General features: G+C 40.3%; 1 protein-coding gene across 1 annotated transcript; it reads right to left on the bottom strand.

The window, feature by feature from the left end:
• Window positions 1–1,823: 1,823 nt before the first annotated feature.
• Window positions 1,824–12,664, bottom strand: txn2 (thioredoxin 2). The gene is made up of 4 exons (XM_037689439.1): window positions 12,594–12,664; window positions 6,026–6,297; window positions 2,568–2,691; window positions 1,824–2,019 (listed from the first exon to the last, which is right to left on the bottom strand). Exons 2-4 carry the CDS (start codon window positions 6,295–6,297, stop codon window positions 1,903–1,905), a joined length of 513 nt encoding a protein of 170 aa, XP_037545367.1. The 5' UTR covers window positions 12,594–12,664; the 3' UTR covers window positions 1,824–1,902.
• Between the last annotated feature and the right edge of the window lie 271 nt (window positions 12,665–12,935).

The following is a 12,935-nucleotide window of genomic DNA, read 5'->3' as shown; positions in this document are numbered from 1 at the left end:
CAGGAAGGATCTCTTGTAAAGGTCCATCCCACAGTGGATCCTAAGAAACTGGCTGCAGATGCCGTCCGATCCGTCCACCCAGACTCAGCTGGCCTCTCTGTTCCCCCGGGCTGTAGGACCACCTAAATGCCGGGCAGAACTCCTCCCAGAGCGATGGCCACTCCTCCCAGCAGTCTGCCGAGCTCCCCATCACTGCGGACAGCCAACTGTAGGTGCTGAGGTACGATCCTGTCCTTCAGCTGTCATGAGCCGTGTTTCCTTCTAGTTCCAGGATCTCAGTGGTCAGGCACTCAAGCACAGCTGGCAGGTAGATGAGAATGCATCCACAGAACATCCTTTCAACTCACTTGAGATGTGGGGCTGTAGAAAACTGCCTTGTTGCCATGGTTACGCATCATAACAAATGTCCAAAACTAAAAAAGTTTCAGTAAAAGTCCTTCCAGCTGCACAGCATCTGATACCAGAGGAAACAATCATCCAAAAAATGTGATTTACATCCAGAAAAAGAGGAATTAAAGTTTCCAAAAACAAAATCTCAGAATGAAAGTAACAGAGCTGCTCCAACGAAGAAAAAAAAAGCTTAAATTACCAGAAGGCCTGAGCTTACCGGTCCTGAGCTTAAATTACCACAAGAAAGTGGAGGGAGCACATTTTTGCTGAATTAGGCTGAAAAAAGTTGAAAAGTTGAGTGAAAAAAATGTGGTTAGCTGAAAAAGTTAAAATTAATATAAAAACAGCTAAATAGTAGAAAGTTTAAACTTTCAGAAATTAGCCAAATTAATTTAGAAGCTCAAAAATGTTGTAGTTAGCAGAAATAACCTGAAAGGAGAAAAACACAGCTGAAAAAAGCTGAAAGTAGCTGAAATAAAGTTTGAATTTGTAAAAAGAAGCTGAAGAACAAAATGTGAAAGGAGCAGTAACAGGTTGTAAACAGAGCTAAAGATTTGAAGGTTGTAAAATGAGCTCAATTCAGTTTCTATGAGGAAAAAAAAAATGACAGAAAAGGCTAAATATTTCAAAAAGCTAAAGTTGCACCAAAACAAAAAGTCATAGCACCCTTCTCCTGAACGAGATGAATGTTTTGATTTATGATTTGTTGAAATAGCAAAAAAAAACTGTGGCATGAGAAAGATTCTGAAAAACGTACAGAAGCAAAATGGATCACAAAGCGAATCAGCTGGTGACATCAAAGCTCCTATAAACCTTTAAAAACCTCACGGACAAAACAAAGACTGAGAGAATATCACGACTCCTTTATTTCTTCACTCGGTCTCGATTCTGGTACATTTCAGTAATAAACTAACGTGTTTGCAGTTCCCATTTGTCTTCGGCTTCACAGTTAGGACCCAGAAAAGAACTCGCACACACCTGTCCATGTCCTCCTCACATTATTAGGCATAACGGCGTAAAATGACCAGCGCGGAGCTGCAGAGTTGGGGAAACGATGCCACCTTACGGACAAACATAGGAGTTACAGCTAACATTGTCACATCGCTTTCAGTATGATCATTTTTTAAATATTTTCTAAAACTATTAAAGACCTTCCATAGTGTTAAACATAATAACTGCTGTAAAACGTTTTCCTTTTCTACAAACTTTCACAGAAAACAGTGAACTTATGGTCGCAGCACGTGACTTGAATCATGAAGCCGTCGCATTTTTAAAGAAAAACAGCTGCTGCGACAAAATAACAGCCTCAGCTAAAAGGTTGAGAGAGGCAAACACCCATAAACAGACAAAAGAAAGAAAAAAACCTGGGAAAAATAAAATAAAAAGGAAAAGTAACAACTGACAGTCTAGAAATGAGTGTTGGCAATTAAGAGCTGGGACTGTGGCACAGTGCTCCAAAACCCCAGACAACGGGACCGTATGGTTGTGTAAAGCTGGGCGGGGACAGGTGCTTTACTGTCCAATGACTTTGCTGACAAACGAGTCCAGCTGAATGTCATCTTTGATCCCCACGAACCGATCGATGACATCACCACCCCGCATGGCAATGACCGTTGGGACAGCAGACACCTGGAAACAGAACAAGTCACTAAAACATGAAAAGTAACAAAGATGTACTGAATCCACGTAGAACAGTCCTTCTCAAATAGTGGGGCGCGCCCCCCTGGGGGGGCCGGAGCAATGCCAGGGGGGCCGCATGTGACCCGGGGAACATTTTGCGGCAGGGAGTAGTTTGATTGTTCAGTATCAAATGGTCAAAAATGTTAACAGTTTAAATAAGGATATATATTTTTTAATTTCAGGCAAATTGATGCACTTTAAGCCTTTTCTGTTACAGACTATAAAACAATGTTAGTAATCTTTGTTGTAAGTTGATCTATAGTTCTTTCTTTCTTTAATTAATGTTAATAAGGGTACAATGTTATGCAGAGGTGTATTTATAACATTTTTTTAGACAAATGATACTAGTTACAGTCGCGGCGGAGAGTTGGGGGGGCGCGAAATGTTTACTTCTTCCTAATGGGGGGCGTAACAGAAAATAATTGAGAAGCACTGACGTAGAATAATAGAAAAAAAAAATGTTTTCAATGTAGAAAACCGCATGCATCAGTTCTCACCCCGTACTCGATGGCCAAGTCCGTGTGGTCATCAATGTCGACTTTTGCCATGGCAACGCGGCCCTTCTGTTTCGCCACGGCTTTCTCTAACCTCGGCCCGAGGATCTTACAGGGACCACACCACCTAAGAACAGCAACAACAGAAAAAGAACAACAACAAATCCACCGTGAGCGGGCTCGTTCAGCAAAAGATTGACCGTCAGTAAAATATACGCAACTTCCATCTGTTCTGAGTTTTAAAATGTCAGCGCTTTGGAGAGACAGAACCACAGAATGAAAACCCAACAAAGTTCAATCATGTCATCTGGATGGTTTCTTTTTTTGTTGTTGTTGTTGAGACATTTCATCCTTCATCCAAAGGACTTCATCAGTGTGAGGAGTCCTACAAGCAGCGCACTCACATAGTGGACCAACCAGTCTGCTGGTGATTAGATGGTTTCTGGGGCCCGCCCTCTCCCCCGTCGACTCCTCTGAGGCAGCCATGGCCAAAGTGGTTCAAAACATGAAAGTTCATGTTCAATAATCCAGGGGGAAAACCCAACAATGTTCAGTCAGGTCCTCTGGACGCACAGATTAACTTTGATGTTTTGAACCACTTTGGCTATGGTTGATCAGAGAAGTCGACGGGGGAGAGGGCGGGCCCCAGAAACCATCATCACCAGCAAACTGGTTGGCCCACTATGTGAATGTGCTGCTTGTGGGACTGAGTTTGTTTGTGGCTCCTCAGATTGATGAAGTGTTTTGGATGAAGGACGAAACATCTCAACCAAAAAAGAAACTGTCCAGAGGACCTGACTGAACTTTGTTGTTTTTTTTTTACCTGGATTATCGAGCACAAACTTTGAGATGGAGTGAAAAATAAAAGTTATTAGTGTTTTGCTCTAATAAAGAAGTTTAACACGTTAAATGTAAAACATGCTTCCACTACAGTTAAACCATCGAGCCGAGCATTGTTGATAAAAACTTTACAACTGTGCCGTTTATTTCTCATTGTTTAAAAGTTTGGTGATATTCGTGTGGACAGAAGACAGAAAGGAAGTCAATGACCCTCACCCAGACGTGGGTTACCAGGGCCCCGCCCAGGAGCCAGGCCTGGGGGAGGGGCTCGTCAGTGAGTGGTTGGTGATCGGGCCTCCACCCTACAAGAAGGGTCTGGTACATGGCACAGCTGAGGGTGGGGGCCTTGGTACCACCCTGGATTACTGAAGATGTCTCTTGGGGGCATGTCACCTTTCTGGTGGGGAAGTAGTCTGAGTTGTGTGCGAGGTTGAGCTACTGACTAGATAAAGTCAGGCTCACCTCATCGTGCAGCATCGGTTCTGTAACAAATCTTGAGAGGGGTTGAATCTTTTCCCTGTCTGGAGTTGCCCAAGGTGAGAGGCGCCGGGCTGGGCCTAGTTTCAACAGAGAGGGTAGCTTATCCTGAGCCTTCGGGTGGGGGTACGGGCTCTGACTGCTGTTTGTGCCCATGCTCATGCACCAAACGATGCTGGAGGGTGCTCCAGCTGAGGACGCCATTATACTGCTCGGGGACTTCAATGCCCACGTGGGTTAGAGACAGGGAAGTGATTTGGAAGGAACAATATCTGATCTGAAACCGAGCGGTGTTCTGTTACTGAACGTCTGTGCTGGTCACAGTTTGACCAAAACAGACACCATGTTTAAAAATAAGGGTGTCCATAAGTGCACATGACACCAGGACACCCACTGATCAATGACTGATATTGTAGTCGTGAATCTGATCTGCAGCTGCACGTTTTCAACACTCCGATGAAGAAAGGAGCAAAGCTGTCACCGGATCACCACCCAGTGCCGAGTTGAATTACCGTATTTTTCACCATAAAAGTTGCACCTTTTGCATAAATTTGCAGGTCCTGCGACTTCAGAGATTCAGAGATTCTTTATTTTCATACACACCACATGTGGTGGAGCAAAATTATGTACGCAGGGTCTCAGTTACATCCCACAAAAAATGTAAAAGAAAAACAGTAATAACATCTAAGATATGAACTAAGAAAAACATCAACTAAAAATACACTAAGCACTCATAACATAAAAACAATAAAAACAATATGCTGAACAGCAGCACGGACGAGTCTGTGTGAGTAGATGAGCATGTATGAACACAGCAACATGAAACAGATCAGCAGCAACATGATGTGATTTTTCACAGTGATTATTCTGGTTAGAGATTCATGAGTCTAACAGCCTCAGGGTAGAAGCTGTTCCTCAGTCTAGTGGTTACACTTAATGCTCCACAACCTCCTTCCTGAGGGGAGCGGGGCAAAAAGTGTGTGCTGGGTGAGTGGGGTCCTTCATGATGCAGGTGGCTCTCTTCCTGCATCTAGAGGTGTAAATGTCTGATGGTGGGGAGGTGTAAATGTCTGTTGGAGACTGACTCCAACAGACTTCTTATACACTGAAGCAACTAATAAAAAAACCTTAAAAAAAACCTAATACATTCCCTCCCATATTTATAAACCAATTTTTGGCTGAGATCTGACGATTTAATTCATTCTGACATGAAAAATATTGAACACTACCATTTTCAGATGCTAGAGGACCCTCAAATAATATGGCAAGCCAAGTGTCTCATTAATAGGTAAAAGTGGCTGTTAATGAGACACTTGGCTTGCCATATAAAGCCACCGTCATCTCGCTCTGGTACTCCTGGAGCAAACGTCATATCAGCTGCATTTCGCCGTGCCGCCCAGGTGAAATGCAGCTGATTTGACCATTAAAGTGCATTTATTAAGGAAAAATTCAACAGAGACACACCTTTACTATAATGTCGAGCAAAAAATATTTGTTTTTAAGTGTTAATCTTGTTAAATTTTTGTTCAAATCCTCCAATCCCGCGGCCACCATTTGGCAGCCAATCAATTTTTGGCACTACACCGGCCCACGTTTCTGGGTGGTCAGCGGTGACGCGTAATAGATGCGACTTATATGGCAGCAAGTACGATAGATGGCAGGGCAGAATGCCAGATAGACCCAGTAGACCCAGACATGTAGTCAGGGTTTGCTGGGAACACCTAGCAGAAAAACCCATCAGAAAGATCTTCACTCCCACCTGAGCTGCAACTGCACCCCAACAGGAGCGCGGGGGGGGGGGGGGGGGGGGGCACTGAGTTTGAGTATTTTATATTTGAGCTCTGTTAGAATGGCAGTCTAAGCCTTGAGCTTTTTTAATTGAAAACATTTCTCGTGCCACACTTTGAGGTTGTGCTCAATTAGAAAAGCTTCTATTCCCAGCAGCAATAAGTGAAGACACGTTTTAACCTCACAAAGTTCCCCTGAGGGTCAAAAGATGGATTTTTGATTTTCTGACCTACATTCAATGTTCTTGTGACATACGGAGTTAGTTTGTTCCTCCAGTCCACTTATGAAGCAGCCAGAGAAGTACTCAAGAAGGCAGTGTGGTGGTTGTAACACCTCAGTCACTGTACGTCACTCACTGTGCGTGGAAGTCGACCAACACGGGCAGCTCGCTGTTTATGACCCTCTCTGTGAAGTCGTCGTTGTCCTGAACGTTAAAGGAGACTTCCCGGCGTGGGATGTGATAAAGGGGCAGAGTTCGTGATGCGGTGAGGAAGGAGGCCTGACTTCGGACAGAATGATGAGACGTAGAATAAGAGGAGGTGGTCGTGGCAGCAGTGCATGATGGGAGACAGCAGAAATCTTTCACAGAGTGTGTCCAAACTCTGCGTAGCAGCAGCCTGTGCGCCATCTGTGCAAAATACACAAAAGAGCAGAAAATAAGAGACGAGAACCAGAGCGATAACTGTGTGATGCCTTCACTGCCGTGTAAAAAGCTTCTGTCAGGCAGACGTAGTGTTTTCAAGAGTTGAACTGAACAGGGAATGAAAGTAAACCTTAATGTTTTCGGTGTAAGATGTTCTAGTGGGAAGGAGTTGCTCTGTGTACATGAAGAGAGGTAGTATTTTTCCTGCTTGTCTGAGGTGATGCAGAATGATACATCTCAACAACCTAGCTCCATCTTATATTACAGATCTTATTGTTCCATATTTTCCTAACAGAGCACTTCACTCTCAGACTGCAGGTTTACTTGTGGTTCCTAGATTTTCCAAAATCAGAACGGGAGCAAGATCTTTCAGTTATCAGGCTCCTCTCTTGTGGAACCAACTTCCAGTTTCAGTCCGTAAGTCTGACACATTGTCCAGTTTAAGACTGGGATTAAGACTTTCCTTTTTGATAAATCCTATAGTTAGGGTTGGCTTGTTATGCTGTCATAGGCTTAGACTACTAGAAGACAAATTGACCTAATTTCTTATATTGAATTGTTAAAATTGAATAGTTTTCATTTGATACTATTTCTATCTTAACATGTGATTCTTGACCTGCCATTGTGTATCTGTTCCTACCAAACCCAGCTGGTTGAAGCAGACGGACGCTTGTCCTGAGTCTGGTTCTGCTATAAGTTTCTTCATCATAAGGGAGTTTTTCCTTTCCACTGTCGCCTTCATGCTCAAGATGAGAGTTCTGTGACAGAGTTAAACTCGAAGCAGTCTGCTCCTCAGATAAATAATGTGAAATTATTATTTTTATATATGAATGTTTCTGTTCAGTGCCCTGAGACGACTTCTGTTGTGACTTGGCGCTATAGAAATAAACTGGACTGATGAATCCTGGCAAGTAGAGGAAGCAGTTATTTTCACGACCAGGCAAAGCCGGGGGTAGCCAATGGTGGCCTCAGCCAACATAGATTAATCTTTGGCCACCCAATCATTTGCAGAAACTTTACTTTTGCGCAACATAAAAACTAGCAAGCATAGTTTAGGGGTGGCCAGTTTATTTATATACAGTATATATATGTGTGTGTGTATGTGTATATATCTTTATTTATTTATTTTAGGGGTGTAGCGGTATATGTATCAGCCCTTTAAGACTGTCACTAGTAGGTTTACCCCTCTAGCTAAACCCACTGGTGACAGCCTTAAAGGGCGAAGCCTATGCGACATAGAATGGTGCTGTATCTCACTTATATTTCAAGTCATCATGCTGACAACGTGCACAGATGGACAGAGTATTTCCAATTCTCCTTTTTGTTCCACGACAGGGGACAAGAAAAAAAAAAAGAGTGACACATGTAGAGTTAAAGAGACAGATCAAACAGTCATTCAGTAGAAAACTGAAGGTTGTGAGTTTAATAACCGCCTAAAGTTTTAGTCATTGTTAGTGACCCCAAAAAGGACAACACAACCTCGCTGGTTAAATCTATAATTAAAAGTCTAGCATTACTTTAAGATACACCTTTCCAACCAGAGTTTTAATATTAAATTATCAATTTTATGCTAAAAAAACAAGTATAGCTGTTTTATTCAAACCTTGAAAATATTATTAATTTTCAGTCTCATGTCCTATTATTATATCTTGTATAGCACGTAGGTGCTTGGATTGTGTGTTGTGACTGTCGGCTACTTCTACACCTAATTTTAGTTCAATATCTGTAACAATGGTTGTTTAACCCAGTTGTGTGTTTTCTAAGGTCAGTTTGCTGTAGCAGCCATCTTAAACTGGGTCGACTCCATGAGGTAAAAAGTAAAAGATACATGTCCAGTACAGTAATGACTTCCTTGAAGTTTCATTAAATCGCTCCAGTGGTTCATGAGGTATTTTGCTAACGGTACAGACAAACACATACAGGCAAAAACATTATCTCTCCGCCTACAGGTAATAAAAAAAGTAAATGTTTGCATGTTTTCCTAAAGAAAACATGTTTGTGTTGTTACTATTGATCTTTAGGGATTCCAGTCTGCAACAGAGAAGGGAAATAAGAGACTGAAGGGACATAAAATGCTCCTTTCTACACATACAACGAAAAAACGGAACATTTCAGACTTCTGACCTGTTGTGGATAGACGTTCAAATGACCTCAGCTTGAAGAAAAGTTTAGTTTTGACTGGACTGACGAGCTAACGGCTAGTTTGAACACAACAAAGGTGGATTGCTGCAGTCCTAAAACATCTCAAAGATATAACTGTTCACGTAAACGCTGGTTCATAGACTTTACTCTGCTGTTTACTTTGTCAGACAATGAATCAGTTAAAATTCTGAGGCTGGTTGCAGGCACAAAGAACAGCGTTGGCGGCTAGCTGTAGCACTTTCGCGCAACAGAAAACTATATAGATAACTATACTAATGACAATGTAGGTTTATAAAATAGTGTTTGCATAGCAACGTTTTGAAGACTGAAGTCGCGTCCCCATGTTAAAATCAAGCTGTTGCTCATATCGTTCCTTTGATTAGCACAAAGTGAAAATGGAAACGTAAAGGCAGACCTGAACTAAACAGAATTTATTATAAAACAGAGAATGTCAGGGAAGTTGTTAATCTGAATATAACAAATCCTGGTTTTTATTAGCACTGTGTTTTGTTTTTCACAGATTTTAATAAAGTTTACAATGAAGAAGAAATTGTATTTGGTCACTGCAGCCTCTCTGTGTTTCTCTTTTTTGTTGGCTGTGCATAATATTAAAGTAAATAATTTATTTATTTAAGATCTTTAGTTGCGTGGTCTACTGGTATATTACAGTTATGAATTTATGAGTTGAATCTTTTACAAACTGTACAATATTATTATTTTAATACATACATAAAAAGGTACATCTCAAAAAATTAGAATATCGAGAAAAAAAGTTCTTCTTGTCAGTCATTTCAGAAAGTGCAACTCGTATATTACATAGATATTTATTACACAGAGTGTACTACTTCAAACTTTTCTTTCTTGTAATTTTGATGAATATGAAGCTCAGTGTCTCAGTAAATCAGAATATTTCACAGCCAGATTCTGGCATCTTTGTCAGTGTGAGCAGGAGTCCAGTCCTGCTGGAAAATGGAACCAGTGTCTCCATAAAGCTCGTCAGCAGAGTCTCTAAATGTACTGGTAGATGCTGCTCTGACTGTGGACTTCAGAACACACAGTGGACCAGCACCATGTATATGTATTTATATGCAATTATGTTTGTTTTTTTCAGTTATATTAGCCATCTGTTATTTTGACTTTAAAAACAAACACAAGTTTCTTTCGGTCTGTTAAATGTGACTTTATTCAAACTAAAACTTAGTTTTTCTCAAGCTACTGGTATAAAAGTTTAAGTACGCACAGATCTCGTTCCCACCTGTGCTCAATAAACTGAGCTGTACATTTTACTACGCGTCTTTTTCTGCTCATAAAAGTTTCTGCAACGCTCCACAGACCAAGCTAAAGTCAAATATTCTCTCAAACACAATAAGTACAGCTTTTAATCTACAAAGCACTTCTCATTTGTAGTCTGAGCTTTTCTTCTACTCCCAGGATGATTTTAGAGCAGCAACGTTTAGAGTGTTTCTAACAAGAAATGTGCAGCAAGTGTGTCACTTTTATTATTGATTTATCATAGATTTTAAAAGACATTGCTAGGATTAACTATTGGTCTTTTCCTGTTGTTCAAGCTCCAAAGCACATAGAAAACTACAAATGCTCAGTAACCCTTAAAAAATAGAAACATCTTGAAAAAAAAAAGTGCCATATAATCTTTGCACGTGACAAAACTTGACGAGATGTGTCTTTTTTGTTAGTTAGGCTGTGGGTCTTTAGCCACATGTGGCTCTGGAGCCACATGTGGCTCTGGAGCCACATGTGGCTCTTTGAACCCTCTGAAGTGACTCCTTGTAACTTTGACTACAAATAACATTAATCTGAGTCATTTATATTCATAAATTTACAAAAGGAAACAATACCCGTACAAGTGTCCTACCTTTTTGCAATCTGTGCATAAAATTGTCTAATAAGACTCTCAGACTGCAGGTTTACTTGTGGTTCCTAGAGTTTCCAAAAGCAGAATGGGAGGAAGATCTTTCAGTTATCAGGCTCCTCTCTTGTGGAACCAACTTCCAGTTTCTGTCCATGAAGCTGACACATTGTCCAGTTTAAGACTGGGATGAAGAGTTTTCTTTTTGATAAATCCTATAGTTCGGGTTGGCTTGGGTTTCCCGAGTTATCCCTTAGAGTAGCTCAGGAAACCCAGCTGCTATAGGCTTAGACTACTGGAGGACAAATTGACCTAATTTCATCAAATGAATAGTTACAAATGAATAAATTATATTTGTAATTGATTCTATCTTAACATGTGGTTTCTTTTTATCTTTCCTCCTAGAGAGGGACCTGCTCGCCTCCATCCTGGACCTGCCATTCTGTGTCTGCTCCTCTCAAACTCAGCCAGTCCAAGCACATGGCCGCTTGTCCTGAGCCTGGTTCTGCTGGAGGTTTCTTCCTCATGAGGGAGTTTTTCTTTCCACTGTTACCTTGGTGCTCGCTCAGGATGGGAGACTGAGATGAAATGAAGACTCAGTGCAATCTGCTGCTTCCTTCCTTTAGATAACTTTACTAAGTGGCATTTACAATATGTGAACGTTTCTGTTCAGTGCCCTGCACCAACTTGTGTTGTGACTTGACGTTATAGAAATAAACTGAATTGAACTGAATAAGCTGCCTTTGTGAACTTGTTTTATTTAAAACAGAAATTTGAGTAACAAAATAAGCTAAAAATGACAAGTTTTCACTAAAACGTTTAAAACTCAGTGATCAGTTTTAATGTCGCAGTGATAGTTTCTTAGCCTGTTCTCCATTTTCACATACAATCATGCAATTCTCCAAATCCACCTGAAATCGCAACATATTCAGCAGAATTAAAACGAAATACAGCTCTGTTGGGTATAAAGAATTTAGGTGAAAACAGTGGCGCTTCATAAACATGTTAGCCATTTAAGTACAAAAAGGTTGTGGTTATATTTTTTAAAGAATTTAGGCTGCGACCCGATGCTTCATTTATCTGTAGGTGTCAGATTAATTTTGCACAAATATGGAAAGTATAAAATTATTTTGCATGAATCGTGTCAATTCATTGTGTAGAAATTTAGCCTTTTCTTGTTAACACAGCATATATATATAAAAGTTTTAACAACATAAACAGTATGTTTTATTTTTTATTTTATAAAACATACACAAGAACTCAGCAAGTATGTTTTCTAAAAGCCAAGTACGTAGATGTTTGCGGCTCCATACGAACTTTATTACAGACAGCTGAAATAACATAAAGGTTGTAGCCGTTTGCTGTAGGCCAACTGTTTTCATACATGGGAATCAAATTATGTGGGAATACTGTAATCCAGATTATCTCAAAACAACCCCAAATTCAGACAAACAAACTGAATGCCTCAGATTTTTACTTTTAGATGCAGAAAAACTTTGGGATGCTTTTGTTCACTTTTTCACTGACAAATCATTATGACAATAAGTTCTGTAATAAATCTGACGCTTTGTATTTTCATTCCAGCTATAAAGTTTTGCAAACTCAAAAACATAAAGGCCTGCAAATATATGACATTTTAATTAGGGTGGGTCGACTACAATAATGTTTGAGCAGCTCAGAGATACCAGAGTTGTTTACTGTTGACGGATATTGCCAGAATTATTATTTGGGAAGTTAAACTTGTTTACATCACACACACAAAAAAACCCAACCCAGCTTAAACTGTGAAAAATTATTTAAATATTACAAATATTAAAATATTATGTATTAATAATGTAAAAAAAATGTATTTATATATCAAAACATGAGGATCTGTGTTACCTGATTGGTTTGTTTATGAAGTTAAGAAATATAAAAGCTTATTTTTTACTGTTTGTTTTAAACCATATGGTTTTAAACAGTGTTAAGATGATTGGCAGGAGGTTCAGTCCTGGTACAGCCACGTTGTTCGGCTTACATAACACAACTTCACAGGTTTTCCTAACATTTTCCTCATCATAACCTTTTCATTCACAGTGACTTGTCCTGTACTCTACAGCCTCCAGGCTTCATGCCTCCATTAATCCACGTTACGTATGACTTTGCCCTTCGTCCTCCTCATTGTACCCGAAGCTGCCTCCATTCGTACACACTGTTCTCCTGAACAAACACTCCGACAACACACTCCTAAATGTCACACACACTTGTTAAGTAAAAGGTTCTCAGTTCTTACCTTTCTTATTCAGGTAACGTTCAACTCGCACACCAACTAAGCGCTTCCGGTTAGAGCCGCAGATTAAAAGGAACCGAGCGGTTTTGGTTTTTTTTGGTTGTTGCTTCTCACGGGCGCCGCTCGACGAGGCGCGCCACCTGCCGGCCGGAGTGAGAAGCGCACCATGGTCAGAGTTGGGAACGTTTTCATTTTTACTTCAACTTCATTTAAAAATATCTGTTGTTGTTAAAGTAAACAACACACATTGATCCTGGTAAATGTTATGCAGCAATGCATTTAAGGAAAATAATCAGAATGTAATGTGATGGTAATGTTTAGACGATATGTCAGTTAATTTCTCTT

This window comes from Nematolebias whitei, chromosome 15, assembly GCF_014905685.2.
Source record: "Nematolebias whitei isolate Nwh7 chromosome 15, NemWhi1, whole genome shotgun sequence".
In the NCBI taxonomy this organism is placed as follows: Eukaryota; Metazoa; Chordata; class Actinopteri; order Cyprinodontiformes; family Rivulidae; genus Nematolebias; species Nematolebias whitei.
The sequence above is the reverse complement of the archived record's forward strand: the minus strand, read 5'-3'. Positions and strand labels throughout refer to the sequence as shown.

Bases quoted from the DNA above. Each gene is read 5' to 3' on its own strand.
- txn2 (XM_037689439.1), bottom strand. From the start codon at position 6,297: ATGGCGCACAGGCTGCTGCTACGCAGAGTTTGGACACACTCTGTGAAA. The intron at 2,692-6,025 runs GTGAGTGACGTA...TGCTGTTCTTAG, and splicing joins TTGGTCGACTTCCACGCACA to GTGGTGTGGTCCCTGTAAGA. The intron at 2,020-2,567 runs GTGAGAACTGAT...TTCTGTTTCCAG, and splicing joins ACTTGGCCATCGAGTACGGG to GTGTCTGCTGTCCCAACGGT.